This window comes from Oncorhynchus mykiss, chromosome 30, assembly GCF_057628025.1.
Source record: "Oncorhynchus mykiss isolate SJ-2025 chromosome 30, ASM5762802v1, whole genome shotgun sequence".
NCBI classification, from domain to species: Eukaryota; Metazoa; Chordata; class Actinopteri; order Salmoniformes; family Salmonidae; genus Oncorhynchus; species Oncorhynchus mykiss.
In genome coordinates this window covers 32,754,969-32,776,231 of record NC_143051.1, presented here as the reverse complement: position 1 = coordinate 32,776,231, position 21,263 = coordinate 32,754,969, and the positions used below count along the sequence as shown (strand labels likewise).

At 42.0% G+C, this 21,263-nt stretch overlaps 2 protein-coding genes across 2 annotated transcripts; both read left to right on the top strand.

The window, feature by feature from the left end:
• The first annotated feature begins 362 nt into the window (after positions 1 to 362).
• LOC110488328 (LIM/homeobox protein Awh) lies at positions 363 to 4,712 on the top strand. Its single transcript, XM_021560531.3, has 6 exons — positions 363 to 496; positions 1,338 to 1,540; positions 1,831 to 1,939; positions 2,875 to 3,004; positions 3,082 to 3,296; positions 3,493 to 4,712. The coding sequence occupies exons 1-6, from the start codon at positions 371 to 373 to the stop codon at positions 3,892 to 3,894; spliced, it is 1,185 nt and encodes a 394-aa protein (XP_021416206.1). The 5' UTR covers positions 363 to 370; the 3' UTR covers positions 3,895 to 4,712.
• A 3,243-nt stretch (positions 4,713 to 7,955) lies between these two features.
• Positions 7,956 to 20,985, top strand: LOC110488327 (H-2 class I histocompatibility antigen, L-D alpha chain). The gene is made up of 9 exons (XM_021560530.3): positions 7,956 to 8,281; positions 9,917 to 10,189; positions 10,280 to 10,573; positions 10,689 to 10,973; positions 11,667 to 11,786; positions 12,014 to 12,067; positions 19,123 to 19,158; positions 19,347 to 19,415; positions 19,903 to 20,985. The coding sequence occupies exons 1-8, from the start codon at positions 8,218 to 8,220 to the stop codon at positions 19,412 to 19,414; spliced, it is 1,194 nt and encodes a 397-aa protein (XP_021416205.3). The 5' UTR covers positions 7,956 to 8,217; the 3' UTR covers position 19,415; positions 19,903 to 20,985.
• Positions 20,986 to 21,263: the final 278 nt, after the last annotated feature.

Here is a 21,263-nt window from a genome sequence, read left to right as displayed (position 1 = left end):
ATTTTAAAGGGGATATTGTTCAGGGAACCAAAAGAAGTGCATTCTTTCAGGACATCAACACGTCAGGTAAGATCATTTTATGCTCATGGGTCAAGTCAAGCCAATTAATTGAATAGTTATGTTAAGAGCAATGTATTTGTTTGCCAAGATAATCTAAATCCGTTCTAATTCCACATTGTCTACTTGCATCTATTGTAAATGTTTGTAAAAGGTGCATTTTAGGATTGGAGATGGAAGTATCAACTGCAAGGATAGTGTTAGAAATAAACATAATGAAGTCGTGTAATGAATAAGCATGAACTCTTTTAAATGTCATTGTTATTTGATGTGATCCATATCCATCCTTTTCCCCTCTGTCACAAGGGCAATCATGATGTCACCAGAGGACAGCAGCACCCTGGAGGGCTTATTGTATGGCAGCCTCCATGGTGACGAGGGGGAGGAGTCAGTGAACCAGGGGAGCAGACAATTAGGAGAGGATCATTCAAAAGCCAGTGTAAGCCCCAGCTAGCCTGAACCAATGATAAGAATTATGCATGTCTGTAGCCTGGTCCCAGACTGTTCTGACGTCCATACATGCATGTTATGACAACAATAGAGGAGTTGGCTAAAACCCATACAGTACTGTATATGTGGACTATATAATAGCAATATGCCCCATATTTTTTGCCTGTTAAGGAATGTTAACAACATTGTATCTGTAAAACAAATGATATGGAATTGGATAAATTCTTGACTAAATATCTTAACATTTTGACAGTATTTTTACAATGTAGTCATGTGAGAACAGTCTCAATGCATGTCCAAGGGCCCTACACTCCATTTGTCTTCTATGGGTTTTTATGAATAGTTCATGACTTCCCATAAAGAGAAGCTTTGCTCCTTTTTTGCACTGCTCCAGTAGTGCATGTCTGAAAACTGTTCCCGGTATAAACTGGGTTCAACATAATGAACGTACATGTGCACACTTCGGCTAACAGGCTTCAGTTTGTTTGATAGACCACACAGCCACTATGTACATAAAGTAAGCAGGAAATCCATGACCTACATTCTGAGTTGTCTTGTTTGATGGAAGTAATGGTGATTGCAGGGAAACCAGGAAATGTGGCTCTATTTTTATACACAGTGGCCTCCACGATCCCCTAAAATGTGTCTTCATGACCCTGTTTAAATTATCTAGTGTTAATCATTGATCTGACATGAGTCTGTTTACACCTCTCCAGTCATGTCAAATCAGTGATTACCTCAAGTAACGGCGGAAGGAGGGATGCATTTGTAAAGTATTACAACGGAGCCCTTGTGACCTGGAATGACCTTTTTCTATTCTTGCTTTGCAGTCTCCAGCTACAGGCTTAGTAGAGGAGCCGTTGGTGTGTGCCGGCTGCGAGGGACGTGTTTGCGACCGCTTTGTCCTATTGGCTGCAGGGCGGGCGTGGCACGAGGCGTGTCTCCGCTGTAGCCAATGCCAGTGTGAGCTCCAGACGCACCTCACACTCTACTGCCGTGACGGCAGCATCTACTGTCAGCAGGACTACTGCAGGTGACTCCAGTCTTCACCCATTGTAGACACTTGTGTCCTGGTTGCTTTGATTCTGCCTCTACTTATCTGCACCAGACTACTCATTTGGTTGTTTTGGTCCCTTCTTCATTTTCTTGTACGGTAATACTCTGCAGGCTACTGACGACAGTCTTCTATTTGTACACTTTTCTCTTCTGTCTTAGAGGATTTCCTTTAGTGGAGCATGTTAATGTTGTAAAATACATGCTCAGTCCTCATATTGTTCAAGAATGATGAGTGCTAACAGAGATCTTATTTCTCTAACTGACCAGGTTATTCAGTGTGGGACGATGTGCCCGCTGCTCCCAGCCAATCCCGTCGTCAGCAATGGTCATGAGGTCTGGTGATCTGACGTTTCACCCTGAATGCTTTTCCTGCCAGGTTAGCTATTTTGGGTCTATAATTAGCACTTGCAGTACCTGTCCAATTCTACTTTGACCACTAGCCCCTACCCTACCTCCTAGACACTTCTGTATAACTTTTTCAGCTCGAGGCCCAAATGAGAAATTTGCATCCTCCAATGACCCAAATCAAGAAGAAATGGTGTGAGATTTTGGATGTCTTTTCATCTCAGTGGTGCAGTGGTCTATAAGGCACAGCATCGCAGGGCTAGCTGCGCCACTAGAGATCCCGGTTCGAGTCCAGGCTCTGTCACAGCTCGGCTGCAACCGGGAGACCCATGGGGCGGCGCACAATTGACCCAGCGTCGTCCGGGTTAGGGGAGGGTTTGGCCGGCAGGGATGTTCTTGCCCCATCGCGCACTAGGGACTCCTAGCGCAGTGCACGCTGACACGGTTGCCAGGTGTACGGCGTTTCCTCTGACGCATTGGTGCGGCTGGCTTCCGTGTAAAGCGGGCATTGTCAAGAAGCAGTGTGGCTTGGCTGGGTTGTGTTTTCAAAGGACGCATGGCTCTTGACCTTCGCCTCTCCCAAGTCCGTACGGGAGTTGCAGCGATGAGACAAGACTGTAACTACCAATTGGATACCACGAAATTGGGGAGAAAAAGGGATAAAGAAACCCTGCCCTAGCCTTTCCGAGTATAAGGTGGAGCAATTACCCCCACCGTAAGCTAGGGGGGAGAATTCTTGTTTATTACTGAAACCTGTGGTAATGGTGACGTGAAATGCATAAAATCAAATAATTCTGTATTAGTCAATCTAGGTACACTTTCACTTTTAAAAGCTCTGGCGAAGGCAAGAGGCCCAAACGTAAGCTTGAATACACTTTAATAGGAACATAACAGGAGGCTATTGAAGTCTCTCTCTCCAGGCACCGGTTTTAATTACATTAATGGTGGTAATTCTATATTTCATAGGAGTGTGATGTCACTTTGATGCCTGGAAACCTATACAGTCAACACGGGCAGAGCCTGTACTGTCAATCACATTACCATGATGACAGCAGTGCGCCACCCTCTCACAAGCTCCACCTCAAGCAGAGAGAAGGTGAGTTATTCGAAGATGACAGATGATATTCACGTTTACAAATGGACAGTCTGCTATATCAACGTACCTTGATACAGGAGAAGGGGAGGAGTCTGTCAGCAGCCCTGAGCCACGACTGGACGATGGTGTTACAGGCGGCCGGGCCCGCAGGCGGACTAAGCGAATAAGAACATGTTTCCGCAGCGAACAGTTGAGAGCCATGGAGTCCTATTTTGCCCTGAAACACAACCCTGATGGCAAGGATTGGAGCTGTCTGTCTCACAGGACCGGTCTGCCCAAGAGAGTGCTTCAGGTTTGAGACATAGAACATAGGATTTTAACTGTGAACAAATTTTGACCGGAGTAGATCCCCCCCCCCCCCCCCCAAAAAAAAATCAGTACAGGATTATGCGGACAAACTGTCGCCAATGGACATTTAGGTCATGCTTAAAATTATTGTGATTTCTCATCTCTATCTCTCTTATACATTCACACACACACGCTCTCAGGTGTGGTTCCAGAATGCAAGGGCCAAGCTGAGGCGTTCCCTCTCAGCCGACGAGTCGCAGAGCAACTCACCCGCCCCCCAGAGGTTCGACACCATGGCTACAGCCTCCCCGTCCCTAGTGACCTCCCACCAGTCCTTCCAGACCAGCACCATCGACCAACTGGAGCTCTCTCTGCTCACCGCCCCTCTCAGTGACCCGCCCCAAAGCCCCGCCGACCAATCAGCAGGCTTTAAAGACTCGTTCTTCCTGGACTACAATCCCCAGGGTGCACCAAGGCTCTCCCCTTTGATGACCTATGATTTTGGGGAGTCTGGATTGGGCAGAGAAGGCGATTCTGACTCGGTCAATAATATGGTTGAAGTACCATGTTTACATTATTCTGGTGAGCACTACGCTATTTAGTCTTCCAGGACAACAAGTTATGACAGAAGAGAAGCTACAAGTGTCTAACTATAATTGACAAACAAATGGCCTACCAAATGTCAAAAATGTTAATATGGCCTGCAGAAATGTATCTAAATTATGGGGGAAAGTAGCCTAAGCCAGTAGGCTATGCAGTCCGGTACAGAGTATCAGCAAAACAAATGACTGGAATTATGATGGATCGAACTGCACAGGTAGCCTATCTTTTTCAAGTGAGTTTGACAATCAGATAAAAACATCACCCATGCTATGTGAAACTGAGCCTGCGCAGACCGCGAAAAACAACAGTAAACTGAATTTGATGTTTACATGCTACAGTATCCCGTCGAAGATCAGCATGTCCCAGCCTTCTTATCCGGGTGTCTCATAACCGGGATACAAACCTTTTCGGGTTATTGTAATCAGGATAGGATGTTTTATATGGAGCAACTCAAAAACAGAATACTTGAGTATCCCGAATAATAAGTGGATATTGGTGTGCATGTAGACGTGGTCAATGTTAGGCATGTTGACGGTACAGCTCCGTGAACTGATAGAATTTTAGTTATAATAATGCTATGGTAAATTAAGCATTTTATGATTATTCCTCGCTCCTTGTTTTGTTCCACGGTTTGTCATGGCTGTTATGATATCAATATGCGCAAGTAGTTTAGAGATGTATAGATGCTTGTGTTTGTTATGATATTGTACACACTGAGTGTCAGGGAATGTGTGTAAGAGCATGTATCTGAATCCCACCACAAATATGACTACGAGCTCTTTGTACTTTAATAAATGGGCTGTATTAACGGATGGAAGTATAGGTTGTCTGTTTACTCATTGTCTAAAAGCATTTTTCAACAGATACGGTAATACAGTTCTTCAGCAATCAGTCGGTCAAATCTGATAATTCATACTTTACTAGATTATTTTTAACCCCATTATCTCCTCAATTTCGTGGTATCCAATTGGTAGTTACAGTCTTGTCCCATCGCTGCAACTCCTGTACGGACTCAGGAGAGGCGAAGTTTGAGAGCCGTGCGTCCTCTGAAACCCAGCCAAGCCGCACCGCTTCTTGACACAATGCCCGCCTGACCTGGAAGCCAGCCGCACTAATGTGTCAAACCTAACGACGCTGGGCCAATTGTGCACCGCCCCATGGGTCTCCCGGTCACGGCTGGCTGCGACAGAGCCTGGACTCAAACCAGGATCTCAAGTGGCACAGCTAGCACTGCGATGCAATGCCTTGGACCACTGCACCACTCGGGAGGCAGGGTTTCTTATCGCCACTCAGGAGGCACCCTATATATTGGTTTTAACAGACCAGGTTAAGGATGAATAGGATGAGGTCCTATGTGGCTCAGTTGTTAGCGCATGACACTTGCAACACCAGGATTGTGGGTTCGATTCCCAGGGGGGACCAGTATGTAAAATTATGAAAATCTATGCACTCACAACTGTAAGTCACTCTGAATAAGTGTGTCTGCTAAACAACCAAAATGTAAAATGGCTACAATCCTCATAAAATGTCAATATACAAAGCACCTCTATGAAGATGACCGGCTCTGTTTAGTAATTAATTGAATCTATAGTGTGACCTCTGGTTATATGATGTTTTTTGAGAAAGGTCACTGATCCAGAGTATTTATGAATGTCTATAATGATTGTGTCAGGAAACCGGACAATGGAATTCTTTCAGGTGTGTCCGTGTCCTCCCTGTGAGGTGACCTTAATGACTGAGACCTTGACAAGGTTTCTTCGAAAGTCCTAAAGACTCACTTCACAATCAAGCACAATAATTGGACACTAGAATCCATCAGTTAAGTGAGGCCTGTTTCCAAGTCAGAAGAATTTAGATGTTGCATTACATGTGCATCAAGGGCCCGATTAACCAATTGAGGACACGATGCTGTCAGCTGAAACTCTACATTTATGGGGGTATTTAAAGGGTCAAGGCAGAAACACATTCTACAAGGTAAGCCAATTGATCCATCAATGCTAATGTGTTGGTATCAGGTGTGGACGTTGATATTCAGTTTGTCTGTACAGCAGGTACACATGATTCAGTGCTTACATAGTAAATAGAACCATGTAAATGCCTGTAGAAATCTGCATGTTAGGACATGGTGTCTAGCAGTGTAACCGATGTGAAATGGCTAGCTAGTCAGCGGTGGTGAGCGCTAATAGCATTTCAATCGGGTGACGTGATTCGCTCTGAAATCTGAAGTAGTTGTCCCCGTTGCTCTGCAAGTGCCGCGGCTTTTGTGGAGCGATGGGTAACGATGCTTCGTGGGTGTCAGTTGTCTGTGTGTGCAGAGGGTCCCTGGTTCGAGCCCGGGTCGGGCGAGGGAAGGGATGAAAGCTATACTGTTACAGCAGCACACCTATTTTAATCCACTTGGTGCTATTTCAGGGTAGTTGTGGGAAAGAGGAATGCTTGTTTCTTGCTCCACACAGTTAATTTAGCCTTTTTCTTGAATGGGGCCCTAAGAATGTGGGCTTTGTGAATATCTGGATAGATTTGCAATCTATGATGCATTGACAGTCTATTTTTCCATTTTGTGATTTATTTCATAACTACTTTTTATTTCCAACAACCTATAGATGAGATGCCTCTCAGCCGATGCTCTCTCTCTTTTTTTCTCCCTGGCTCTTCTGGTTCCCATCCCGGGGGCACACGGGCCATCCCACTTCCCCCTTGCCATCCTGCCCACGTTGGATAACCCTGAGTGGGAGGTGGCCTTACTCCAGCTCCAGGACTCCTGGATGTCCCCGAGGGCTGTAGCTGCGGCGGGCCTCCGCCCCAGGGGTCCACTTCGGGAGTTTAGGCCAGAGGACCCACGCCCGGGCCTGCTCAGGGAGCTGGTGGCTGAGAACAGCTGGAGACAGGAGGGCATGAGGAGGGGCCAGAGGGTGGATCTGGAGAAGAGGCCTCTGGGTCCCTTCCTCGGCCACCCCATGGACACTCTGCACTACCAAGAGGGAGGAGGAAACGGGAATAAGGCTCCTACATTGCCGTTGGGCTTCAGGCTTTCAGCAGAGAGAAGGGAGGCTTTGGGTTCGGTTTTGGAAGGAAGTAAAAAAGGAGGAGGAACTTAGAATTGTGAGCGTGGGGAACTAGGAAATGGGTGAGGCAGAGGGATGAGATGTCAGAGCAATCAATTGTGAGATTATGATTAGATATGTATCATGAAATAAAGACTTCCAAACCGTTAGACTGGATTTTACATTTTGTTTATCATAATTGTTAAATAATAAAATTATTGATGGTATGTGAATGAATTTGATGTATTTGATGTATATGATTGAAGTTATCAATGCAAGCCTACAGTGAAAACAGTATTGTCATAGCGTTTATATTTTCTCCAGGTCTGCACAATTTAATGAATAGGAATAGAACATATAGCACTACAGAGGGTAGTGCGTAGGGCTCAGTACATCACTGGGGCCAAGCTTCCTGCCATCCAGGACCTATATACTAGGCATGTCAGAGGAAAGTCCAAAAGATTGTCAGAGACTCCAGTCACTCAAGTCATAGACTGATTTCTCTGCTACCACATGGCAAGCGGTACCAGAGCACCAAGTCTTGGACCAAAAGGCTCCTTAACAGCTTCTACCTATTTACATTGACCCCCGTTGGTTTTGTACACTGCTGCTACTTGCTGTTTAATATCTATGCATAGTCACTTCACTCATATCTACATGTACAAATTACCTCGACTAACCTGTACCCTCGGCGCACATTGAGTCGGTACTGGTACCCCCTGTATATTACCTCATTATTGTTATTTTATTGTGTTACTTTTTATTATTTTTTTACTTTAGTTTATTTGGAAAATATTTTCTTAACTCTTTCTTGAACTGAACTGTGGGTTACGAGCTTGTAAGTAAGCGTTTAAAGGTATGGAATACACTTGTATTCGGCGCATGTGACACAGTTTGATTTGATTCCAATAAGGGAAACAAATAGGCTTCACAGCCACTGAAACGTATATTCGTCTATTTCACTTGATAACAGCTTACGTTTTTCAGTCCTCAAAAATCATTGGATGAATAAAAGCACTTTAGGCAACGATTCATGCCGCGTTCAAACGCTAGTTGGTAACTAGGAAACTGAAATGTCCAATTTGCTAACGTTGTACACGGCACGTTTATAACTACAACCAGTTAGCAAGGCAGAAATGTCCCATTTCGACTAGTACTTGAACGCGGCGGTAATCGGTTGTAACAGACCGGATTTTGTGGAGGTTGGGGGTATTCAGTTGCTGTACCTCAAACACATGCTGTACCTCTCAAGGAAACTGTAAAAACGTAGTTCACAAAATGTATACGTTTATATTATTTGTTTTTTATTTCTCGACGGAATGTATTGTTCAGAGCCAAAGCGGTAAGTTGTATACCTACTCGAATGTCAAAAGTAAAAGTTGACTGCTGGATAAAAATAAAACGCATAATAAAAATGGTTTTCCAACTGATCTGAGCGGTCTGTTGTCGCATGGTCTACAATATATTTGATTTATTGCGTTTTATAGGCTATGTAGTCAACCTGCGTTATTCCACTTTATTGATTACCGTTACTCGCCAATGCGCACCTACATGCCAGCCATAAGGGAAGATGATACAGCTACTTTGTTTAGGTTTATGAAATCCCACATGATCAACCTTTTGTAAAACACATATGCTGCCTGATCATGTTGTTAGCTGATATGTTTGACATTTTACATTGTGTAACGGATGTGAAACGGCTAGCTTAGTTAGCGTGGGCGCTAAATAGCGTTTCAATCAGTGACGTCACTTGCTCTGAGACCTTGAAGTAGTAGTTCCCCTTGCTCTGCAAGGGCCGCGGCTTTTGTGGAGCGATGGGTAACGATGCTTCGAGGGTGACTGTTGATGTGTGCAGAAGGTCCCTGGTTCGCGCCCGGGTATGGGCGAGGGGACGGTCTACATTTATACTGTTACAATTGTAGCTAAATTACTTCTGCTGTTTAACAAAAATATGAAACGCTCACACAGGAAACAGGAAATGCATTGTTTTCTTAATAGTTTGACGACTCATGCCTAATGAAGAAGTTCCGACAATAGTTTAACTTAATCAATAGTGTTAATTAATTAATAATTCGGTTAATACATTTGTTTTTGAAAAATTGCAGAATGTGTTCCACTTCACTACTTCAATAGGCAATTAATGTAATAGCAGAGGGAAGTCATACTATGGCCTTGCATCATGACTTCTAAATGGTAGTTTAGGTTACATTGATGTAGTCCTTATAGGCCTATTAAAAATCTAATCAAATTGTATTTGTCACATGCGCCGAATACAACAGGTGTAGACCTAACTTGTAAGTAAGCATTTCACGGTATGGTCTACACTTGTTATGTGACAAATGACATTTGATTTGAATTTTAATAGGCCTAACGTTATAAGGGCTACATCAATGTAACCTAAACTACCATTTAGACATCATGATGCAAGGCCATAGTATGACTTCTCTGCTATGATATTTCATAGACATTTATTTTTTTTGACAAGTTGGCCCCTTACAGAGATGATAGACCTAAGTATTTGACAGGGATTTCCTAGTGGCAATATGTAACTTTCTGGGCTACATGACCAAATTCCCATAGAAATGTCAGTTATAGATCTATCATTCTAATTGAAAGGACTTCTAAGAAGCAGTAGATATGTTCAATGTACTCTATTTCTATGCTTCCTGTTCTTAAGTTTTGTTTTTGCGTCTTTTATTTTTGTTTTTGTACACAAGGCAAGCAGCTGAAAATACAATGTTTTTGGTTATGAAAAATATATTTAACAGCCGTTTAGATGGTACAATGATTCTCTACACACTATACTAGCTTATTTTTGCACAAACTGAAACTAGGTTAACTATTAGAGTTTTAACAACCAGGAAATGCAAAGCGATTTATGCGTACTGCAATTTGAATGTTTTACAGCACTGCTGATTAACATGGAGAGAGGGCAAATTGAGACAAATTATCTCAATCTGATTTTTTTCCCCGACAGTGATCTACTCGTTGAACTACATCTACACTGCCCTCTCAAAGCCAGTTGAATTGCCTGGTATCCATGAGTTCACTGCCATGGGCCTGATGAATAATAGACAGATCGATTACTATGACAGTGTGGATAAAAAGAAGATTCCCAAACAGGACTGGATGAGGGACAAGCTGCCAGCAGACTACTGGGAAAAAGGCACTCAGTCACGCAAGAGCAAGGAGCAGTGGTTCAAAGTAAACGTCGACATCCTGATGAACCGCATGAGGCACAACAACACTGGTGAGAAACCACACCTGCATTTTGTCCTACGCTCAACATTGATATTTTTAGTTGTCTACCTTCTTTTTCATGATTAGTTTTTTGTTTCAGATGTCCATATCCTTCAGTGGAGGCATGGCTGTGACATTGACAAACAGCCAGACGGCACATTGAAATTCATAAAGGGCACTGACCAATACAGCTACGATGGTGACGACTTCCTGGCCTTTGACGATGCCAATATGCAGTGGGTGGCCCCAGTTGATCAAGCTCTGCCGACTAAGAGGAAGTGGGACAGAGTGCAGATCCTCAACCAGTACACCAAGGGCTACCTGGAGAAGGAGTGTGTGGACTGGCTGTCCAAATTCATGACATATGGGGACAAAGAATTCAGTAAAGCTGACTGTGAGTACTTATGATTATTCATCTCCTTATAGTGTAGTGTAACGATTGGTTAACAGAAAAGGACCTATGAGATAAGAAATAATGCACTCATGTTCTCTGTTTATTCCCCCTCTAGCCCCTCCAAATATCTATGTTTTTGCTAATAAGGCCAAAACTGCAGGAAATGTCCGCCTGACCTGCATGGCGACAGGTTTCTATCCCAAAGATGTGATAATTAATTTTAAGAAGAACGGTATCCAACTGAACAAAAACGATGGAGTGCTGTCTACAGGAGCCCGACCCAATAATGATGACACCTACCAGATCAGGATGAGTGTGCAGATCCCAGAGGCAGACAAGCAAACTTATGAATGCTTTGTCAACCATATAACGTTGAACGAGTCAATTATGGAAAAATGGGGTAAGGTTGTCCTAGTATTTAATATACTTTATATATTTTCAACAAACCAGTTATTATCATGGTTAGCAATTATGATAAAAATCAATTAGTAAAATGTTTGAGTCTGTTGTAAGGTCACAAATTAAGATTATTTAAATGTGAATCAACAGTTGTTTCAAGCTCAATGTCTAGGATTTCTCTCTTAAAGCTGGAATCTTTAGTTGCTACATCCATTTTTGGACTTAAATTAATGATATATACCCATTGCATCTTGAAGAATATAACTTATAGCCTCATGGGCTACGTTCTACTGTCCTTCTCCATCAAATCCCAAGATACAGGCTTGTTTTATTCCAGTGTTTTGTAAACAATGTAAATGTAAACAAACACTGAATGGCCTCAGAACATGGTTAAAACTATCATTTGTATAACGTGGATTGTCGGTCCTTGCATCCATAGCTCTGTCTATGAACTTGGGAGTGGTTACATTTCTCCAAGCCCATCGCACAGCTTTTTACCAAAATACAGGCGGTGGTACCACTTTGTTATTGTTTCTACGGACAGACAAACCTCTACCTACCTCGAGCGTCACGCTCCCTCTTCACTACCTCAACTACCCCCCATTCCATTACAATGAAATATTTCAAACTACTATGTTGAAGGTGTGTTCTGTACTTAGTGAATGCTTAATATGTCCTCTTGTCTTCCATACAGATGGAACATGCCGTGATTGTAGCCAATCCACAGTTGCTATCATTGCTATCATCATCATTGGTGGTGCTGCTGCCATTGGCATAATTATCATGCTGTTTCGTTGGAAGAAGGGCAAAATATGTACGTTTCTTATATTGTGTATGAGAGAAACTGGAGCGATTATGGTCATTTCTGTACAGAGTAGGGTTGTCAGTGCCCTTTTTGGCATTAGTGCATGACTTTAGTAAATCTCAAGTCAGGAGGTCAAACAAACTGAAGTATTGAATAATTATTTTTCCTACCCGTGTGTTTCCACTGTTTTTGTCCACTCTCATAATTGGTTTTAACACCTTGCTCCATTGTTTTAGGTGCTGGTAATACAGGAGCTCTACCACCTACTGGGATCCAGGCCCCTCTAAATGGTACTGTTGATACAATATCATGTGTTTTACCCCTAGCAGTCTGACATGTATAGCAGTAGCACAGCAATACCAATGATCTGGTTGGGATGTGTTTAATAATGGTCCATCTCATGATTGTCATTTGCATTGATTTAATAACGTCTTGAGAGGATTCAATTAATGACAGCCCATCCAATCCATGTTTTTACACATCAATCATGTTCCCATACTGATTAATAGCCCCATATTGTCTACATGCTTTTCTGGACAATACCGATCAGTATATACAGTGAGGAAAAAAACTATTTGATCCCCTGCTGATTTTGTACATTTGCCCACTGACAAAGAAATGATCAGTCTATCATTTTAATGGTAGGTTTATTTGAACAGTGAGAGACAGAATAACAACAAAAACATCCAGAAAAACGCATGTCAAAAATGTTATTAAATGTATTTGCATTTTAATGAGGGAAATAAGTATTTGACCCCTCTGCAAAACATTTGTATTTTATTTGTATTTTACCTTTATTTAACCAGGTAGGCTAGTTAAGAACAAGTTCTCATTTGTAACTGCGACCTGGCCAGGATAAAGCAAAGCAGTGTGACACAGACAACAACACAGTTACACATGGAGTAAACAATAAACAAGCCAATGACACAAACAAGTCAATGACACAGTAGAGAAAAGAAAGTCTATATACAGTGTGTGCAAAAGGCATGAGGAGGAAGGCAGTAGGCCATAGGAGCGAATAATTACAATTTAGCAGATTAACACTGGAGTGATAAATGAGCAGATGGTGATGTGCAAGTAGAGATACTGGTGTGCAAAAGAGCAGAAAAGTAAATAAAATAAAAACAGTATGGGGATGAGGTAGGTAGATTGGGTGGGCTATTTACAGATGGACTATGTACAGCTGCAGTGATCGGTTAGCTGCTCAGGTAGTTGATGTTTAAAGTTGGTGAGGGAAATAAAAGTCTCCAACTAAAGCGATTTTTGCAATTCGTTCCAGTTACTGGCAGCAGAGAACGGAACCGTCCAGGGTGGTGATGCTAGTCGGGCGGGCGGGTGCAGGCAGCGAACAGTTGAAAAGCATGCATTTGGTTTTACTGGCGTTTAAGAGCAGTTGGAGGCCACGGAAGGAGTGTTGTATGGCATTGAAGCTTGTTTGGAGGTTAGTTAGCACAGTGTCCAAGGAAGGGCCAGAAGTATACAGAATGGTGTCGTCTGCGTAGAGGTGGATCAGGGAATCGCCCGCAGCAAGAGCAATATCATAGATGTATACAGAGAAAAGAGTCGGCCCGAGAATTGAACCCTGTGGTACCCCCATAGAGACTGCCAGAGGTCCGGACAACATGCCCTCCGATTTGACACACTGAACTCTGTCTGCAAAGTAGTTGGTGAACCAGGTGAGGCAGTCGTCAGAAAAACCAAGGCTATTGAGTCTGCCAATAGGAATACGGTGACTGACAGAGTCGAAAGCCTTGGCCAGGTTGATGAAGACGGCTGCACAGTACTTGGGGTCAAAACCCTTGTTGGCAATCACAGAGGTCAGATGTTTCATGTAGTTGGCCACCAGGTTTACACACATCTCAGGAGGGATTTTGTCCCACTCCTCTTTGCAGGTCTTCTCCAAGTCATTAAGGTTTCAAGGCTGACGTTTGGCAACTCGAACCTTCACCTCCCTCCACAAATGTTCTATGGGATTAAGGTCTGGAGACTGGCTAGGCCACTCCAGGACCTTAATGTGCTTCTTCCTGAGACACTCCTTTGTTTCCTTGGCCGTGCATTTTGGGTCATTGTCATGCTGGAATACCCATCCATGACCCATTTTCAATGCCCTGGCTGAGGGAAGGAGGTTCTCACCCAAGATTTGGCGGTACATGGCCCCGTCCATTGTCCCTTTGATGCGGTGAAGTTGTCCTGTCCCCTTAGCAGAAAAACACCCCCAAAGCATAATGTTTCCTCCTCCATGTTTGACGGTGGGGATGGTGTTCTTGGGGTCATAGGCAGCATTCCTCCTCCTCCAAACACTGTGAGTTGAGTTGATGCCAAAGAGCTCCATTTTGGTCTCATCTGACAACACTTTCACCCAAACTTCAGACGGGCATGTACAGTGCCTTGCGAAAGTATTCGGCCCCCTTGAACTTTGCGACCTTTTGCCACATTTCACGCTTCAAACATAAAGATATAAACTGTATTTTTTTGTGAAGAATCAACAACAAGTGGGACACAATCATGAAGTGGAACGACATTTATTGGATATTTCAAACTTTTTTAACAAATCAAAAACTGAAAAATTGGGTGTGCAAAATTATTCAGCCCCTTTACTTTCAGTGCAGCAAACTCTCCAGAAGTTCAGTGAGGATCTCTGAATGATCCAATGTTGACCTAAATGACTAATGATGATAAACACAATCCACCTGTGTGTAATCAAGTCTCCGTATAAATGCACCTGCACTGTGATAGTCTCAGAGGTCCGTTAAAAGTGCAGAGAGCATCATGAAGAACAAGGAACACACCAGGCAGGTCCGAGATACTGTTGTGAAGAAGTTTAAAGCCGGATTTGGATACAAAAAGATTTCCCAAGCTTTAAACATCCCAAGGAGCACTGTGCAAGAGATAATCTTGAAATGGAAGGAGTATCAGACCACCGCAAATCTACCAAGACCTGGCCGTCCCTCTAAACTTTCAGCTCATACAAGGAGAAGACTGATCAGAGATGCAGCCAAGAGGCCCATGATCACTCTGGATGAACTGCAGAGATCTACAGCTGAGGTGGGAGACTCTGTCCATAGGACAACAATCAGTCGTATATTGCACAAATCTGGCCTTTATGGAAGAGTGGCAAGAAGAAAGCCATTTCTTAAAGATATCCATAAAAAGTGTCATTTAAAGTTTGCCACAAGCCACCTGGGAGACACACCAAACATGTGGAAGAAGGTGCTCTGGTCAGATGAAACCAAAATTGAACTTTTTGGCAACAATGCAAAACGTTATGTTTGGCGTAAAAGAAACACAGCTGAACACACCATCCCCACTGTCAAACATGGTGGTGGCAGCATCATGGTTTGGGCCTGCTTTTCTTCAGCAGGGACAGGGAAGATGGTTAAAATTGATGGGAAGATGGATGGAGCCAAATACAGGACCATTCTGGAAGAAAACCTGATGGAGTCTGCAAAAGACCTGAGACTGGGATGGAGATTTGTCTTCCAACAAGACAATGATCCAAAACATAAAGCAAAATCTACAATGGAATGGTTCAAAAATAAACATATCCAGGTGTTAGAATGGCCAAGTCAAAGTCCAGACCTGAATCCAATCGAGAATCTGTGGAAAGAACTGAAAACTGCTGTTCACAAATGCTCTCCATCCAACCTCACTGAGCTCGAGCTGTTTTGCAAGGAGGAATGGGAAAAAATGTCAGTCTCTCGATGTGCAAAACTGATAGAGACATACCCCAAGCGACTTACAGCTGTAATCGCAGCAAAAGGTGGCGCTACAAAGTATTAACTTAAGGGGGCTGAATAATTTTGCACGCCCAATTTTTCAGTTTTTGATTTGTTAAAAAAGTTTTAAATATCCAATAAAGGTTGTTCCACTTCATGATTGTGTCCCACTTGTTGTTGATTCTTCACAAAAAAATACAGTTTTATATCTTTATGTTTGAAGCCTGAAATGTGGCAAAAGGTCGCAAAGTTCAAGGGGGCCGAATACTTTCGCAAGGCACTGTATATGTGCTTTCTTGAGCAGGGGGACATGCGGGCGCTGCAGGATTTCAGTCCTTCACGGCGTAGTGTGTTACCAATTGTTTTCTTGGTGACTATGGTCCCAGCTGCCTTGAGATCATTGACAAGATCCTCCTGTGTAGTTCTGCGCTGATTCCTCACCGTTCTCATGATCATTGCAACTCCACGAGGTGAGACCTTGCATGGAGCCCCAGGCCGAGGGATATTGACAGTTCTTTTGTGTTTCTTCCATTTGCGAATAATCGCACCAACTGTTGTCACCTTCTCACCAAGCTGCTTGGCGATGGTCTTGTAGCCCATTCAAACCTTGTGTAGGTCTACAATCCTGTCCCTTACATCCTTGGATAGCTCTTTGGTCTTGGCCATGGTTGAGAGTTTGGCATCTGATTGATTGATTGGTGTTTTCCAAAGGCGGGTTAAGGAACAATACAATAAGACCTGTCATGTTTGCTTTTATCACCTTTATCACAAATCGTGTGGTACACTCTTAGAAAAATAGGTTATTCAACAGTCCCCATAGGAGAACCCTTTTTGGTTCCAGGTAGAACCCTTGAGTTTGTTAGGTTCTAAATTAACCGAGTAAAACTCACGGACGATTAGTGAAGCTCCAACCAAGTGCATTCACCCACTGGGTCGCAGATGCATAAAACAAAAAACATATTCACACAAGCACTGGTATTTAACCCTTCCTACGCAGTCTCCTCACACATATGGTCAGCCAATGCATCTTTGTTGCTAGGCAGAACAGCAGTGATGGCTGTTCTATCTCACTTCATCGGACCTGCCTCAGCCCGCATTCCTCAATTCTCCTCACTCATAGCTGTCCTGTTGACTTGTACCAGTCTGTGGCCCCCCTCCTTCCCATCGAATCCCTGTTGTCTAACAATAACATGTTCTGACAGTATTTACACATCCTGCCTTCCTCTCTCTCCATCTGTGACATGATTAAGGATGTTTGAAGTTTATAGGTCAGAACCCATCAGTTCCATGTAGAACCCTCTGTGGAAATTGTTCTACATGGAACCAACAATGGTTCTTCAAAGGCTTCTCTTATGGGGACAGGCAAAGAACCCTTTTAGATTCTAGAGTTTTTTTTTTATAAGAGTGTGTACCTAAAATGGAAGGACTATAAGTCATAATTAAGAACTAGGAGTTAACACTAGAACTGCCATAGGCCAACGGCCACTGACGTTTGATTTTGTAAGTTAAAAAAATTCTGCCCCCCAAAAAGGCCTGCTCCTTCCTGACTCTACCTAAATGTTTGTACTTCACACTGCTCATTTGTCAGAATTTAGAAATTACAAACAGAAAAGTATTTAGAGTCGTTTTACCTGTTTTTTTCACAACTATTCCAGGCTTAATCTGCCAAGACAATGTGCTGTAGCCAGCCAGGTGCTAATGCTCTCTTCTCACTGAATGAATGACAAATGGATGATTTGGCGATAATTGTACAAGTCACTTCACAATCAAATTTGGCCTAAATTGATCCCATTCTCGTTTACATTTTAGTTTTAAATAGGCTCTTATGGGACTGTTTTATTTACTATAACTCTATTACTAATCAAATGTATTGTAAGGGAAAGTAGAACATGCTACATGTTGCAGCCTTTAGAATAATGTAAAACATATCCTTGACTATTATCCAGGAACTTTTTGCAAATGTATAAACACCCTCCCCCACCCCCAGAAATATCACATTTACGTCATTATTCAGACCCTTTACCTGTATTTGGGGAGTTTCTCCCATTCTTCTCTGCAGATCTTCTCAAGCTCTGTCAGGTTGGATGGGGAGCGTTGCTGCACAGCTATTTTCATGTCTCTCCAGAGATGTTAGATCGGGTTCAAGTCCGGGCTCTGGCTGGGCCACTCAAGGACATTCAGAGTTTTGTCCTGAAGCCACTCCTGCGCTGTCTTGGCTTGAGGTCCTGAGCGCCATGGAGCAGGTTTTCATCAACGATCTCTCTGTATTTTGCTCCGTTCATCTTTCCCTCGATTCTGACTAGTCTCCCAGTCCCTGCCGCTGAAAAACATCCCAACAGCATGAGGCTGCCACCACCATGCTTCACCGTAGGGATGGTGCCAGGTTTGCTCCAGACATGACGGGTGGCATTCAGGCCAAAGAATTCAATCTTGGTTTCATCAGACCAGAGAATCTTGTTTCTCATGGTCTGAGAGTCCTTTAGGTGCCTTTTGGCAAACAAAAAATGTCCTCCCAGTCTCATTCTTCAAAGTAATTTTTTTTTCTGGTGTTAATTGTTGTTGAGTGTATTATTATGCATCTGAGCACTTAACGGATTTGGTGCCAGCAGCCATAACATCCTGCATCCAACTAGGCTACTGGTGCCTGCCCATTGACAGTACATACAATATACAGTGTCTAGTGAAACTTTACATACCCCTTGCACTGTTTTCAAATTCTGCCTTAAATTGAATCTAAAAAGGGATTAAACTGGATTTGTTTCCTACACAAACTAGCGGTACTCCACATTTTCAATTCAAATTTTTGGAGGTCTTAATTAATTACCCTGATGAAGACAGCTTGGCTGTCGAAAAGTTGGTAATTATATTTTTGCATCTGAGCTCCTAGAGTGTGCGGCTCTCTTTTATTTTCAAGTTTTCTACTCCGCTAGCCAGCACCTCGCCTAAATAGCTGTGCGTTTCTTTTTCTTCTAGATTGGTCTTAATTAATTAAACATTTAAAACGAAGATGTCTTGATTGCTTATGTCTTCACACCCCTGATTTAATACTTGGCAGCCATTACAGATGTGAATAATTTTGAATAAGATTCTATCACTTTGTACAACTCGGTAAGGGCAACATATATCCACAGTTATGTGAAAGTTGCTTTTGTCCCAGCTCGTGATACCTTCACATTTTTCCCCACGCGGCCGGCACACAAATTAGAACGGTGCGATAAATGTTCAAGCGACAAGATTCTCAGGGAGAATCGGATAGAAAGACATCAGACCATGGACCAAACACAAAGGTCTAAAGATTTATTTCTTTACTCTCAGACACAAACCCTTTTAGTGTGATTGTAGTCTCTTTTATGAGCTGTGTGTCTGATGCATTGTGAAATTGAAAATGCAGGGCAACAGATCTGTTAGTTTCAGTATGCCAGAGAAGATAAATAAATAAGACAGTACGAAGACACATCACATGCTATGTAAGGCACACATACAGTATATTGTATGCGCCACTATGAACAACAATATGGAAGAATGGCATATCTTGTTTATGGTTGTCTTTGTTAGCTTTTCTTTTTCTTTTTTATGATTATGTCATGTTTAGAGTGAAATTATTGACTGTGTTTTTGCCTTTTTATTAGGCAAAGACAGTGGAAGCATCAACTCATCAGACTCTGGTAATCTAATATTCCCTTGACCCATAATAATAAATAACTAATATAAATACATTTAGCAGACAGGCGCTTTTATCCAAAGCAACATACAGTCGTGTGCATACATAATATCAATCAAAAACGTAGATTCTATTTGTTTACAAATGATTTTGAGACTTTAGAAAGACCGTTTCCCTCTGACACTATTTCAGGTAAAGGCAGCCAGAAGGAAAGGTCTTCAGATGGAGCCAGTGAGGAGGCACCGATGCTGCCTATTTGAAGTAAGTCGATGGATAACAACCCTTCTTTCACCTCTTCTCCAACTGTCCCAAGTTTATTACAGAAATGATTTACTGAGGTAATTAGGAAGATAGAATAAAATAACTAGGAATTACATGCTGCTTTAGTTTGCCTCCATAGAATTGGTTACTTTTATGTAAAAAATGTATTCCCTGTTTATTCTACACAGTTGACATGTTCGATAAATGGACAGTTTTGAACATAAGGAACATCGGTTTTAAAATGTCAACAGGGAACACTTTTGTTTTATCACCTAAAAGAGAAAGTTAAAGATCCTAACTGATTGGTTCATGTGAGGCCAAGCCATCGGCAGTATTTGACACCCATCTATTTGTAATTAGAGCTGATTTATGTGTTATTCATGTCATTTATTGTAATACATAAGAAAATATTTTACAACATTGCGCTGTAACGTACGTGTTCAATATAATAATGCACGTCTGTTCCATGTTGTGTATTTATGTGCAGGTGGCTAGATGTCTTGGTGGGGAAACTTCCTGACCGGACCGGTCAATTCATTTCATATTATGGCTATTGATAATGCTTGTTATTCAGTTACACTGCTCAATTCTTATAAGCTTGTGATGGAAATGATAGTTACTTATAGTTACAGTTAGTATGTGCTGAAAAGTGCTGCATTTAATAGTGTTTGCTGTTCTTAGGTAAGGTTCTGTACTTCCAAATACACTCAATAGTTGGTGGTTAGGTACCGGTCGGCTCGATGTGTACATTTCTCTTCAATGAATTTATTCTGTGGTACATTTCATGTTTTACTGTTACACTGGATGTTACTGTATGGAGAGAGGTTAACGCACAATGAAAAGGCATCTTTACAGTATTTGTATCAGTCTTCAGGGATTATAACTAGACCTGTACTAGATCAGGGTTATATAGGCTGAGAAGTATACTGTATGTTTGTATGTTTTCATACCTCTGGTCTCTGCCCAATCGGTGACAACCTCTTCTTTTAGGGAACATTTCAAAAGAGTTCTAGACAAACATCTTCAGTAATATTTTGAGTAACAAAAAAGCTCTACAACATATTTACTGTATGTGTTTCATGACTGTTTTTACCATATTGTATATATTTTTTTAAGTTCCTGCAAATAAATATAAAAAAATATGATGTTTAATATTGTAAAGTATTGTTAATACTTTGGGTATTTGCAATATAATATTTTAAGATCGTTTTTTTAAACTTAGGGCCATTTCAAAACCTTTCACTGGGCTGCTAAGCATTGTTTTATCGAGGACACAAATAATCCCAACATGCAGTCTTGAAGCGCAGGATTTAAATAGTTTCTCTTATCACAGAAACCTGGTCAGTGTTTTTTTTTAATAGGGCCTGTTGTGTTATTTCAATAATTTTGCATGGCATTGCTCTGCTACTATGTACTAACCCGTATGTTACATCACTTATTACATGCCCACGGATGCACGCAGAAACACACACACACACACACACACAATGGTTATAACCTGTAAATGCTTTTAAAATATCCTGTATGATTTATTTTTTTATGACAGAAAAATAAAATAATTATGATAAAATACCTTATTTTTTTAACATTCTATCATTCAAAATAGGGTCTACCATATATATGTGCAGTGGATTTGGAAAATATTCAGACCCCTTCACTTTTTCCACATTTTGTTACTTTACAGCCTTATTTTAAAATGGATTAAATAGTTTTTTCCCCCTCATCAATCTACACACAATACCCCATAATGATGAATCACAAATAAAAAACTGAAATATCACATTTACATAAGTATTCAGACCCTTTAATCAGTACTTTGTTGAAGCACCTTTGGCAGTGATTACAGCC

Coding starts and splice junctions, on each gene's coding strand:
- LOC110488328 (XM_021560531.3), top strand. CDS start 371: ATGATGTCACCAGAGGACAGCAGCACCCTGGAGGGCTTATTGTATGGC. Junction 1,541..1,830: donor TGTCAGCAGGACTACTGCAG/GTGACTCCAGTC, acceptor CTAACTGACCAG/GTTATTCAGTGTGGGACGAT. Junction 3,005..3,081: donor CCACCTCAAGCAGAGAGAAG/GTGAGTTATTCG, acceptor ACCTTGATACAG/GAGAAGGGGAGGAGTCTGTC.
- LOC110488327 (XM_021560530.3), top strand. CDS start 8,218: ATGTATACGTTTATATTATTTGTTTTTTATTTCTCGACGGAATGTATT. Junction 10,574..10,688: donor AGAATTCAGTAAAGCTGACT/GTGAGTACTTAT, acceptor TTCCCCCTCTAG/CCCCTCCAAATATCTATGTT. Junction 11,787..12,013: donor TTGGAAGAAGGGCAAAATAT/GTACGTTTCTTA, acceptor CCATTGTTTTAG/GTGCTGGTAATACAGGAGCT.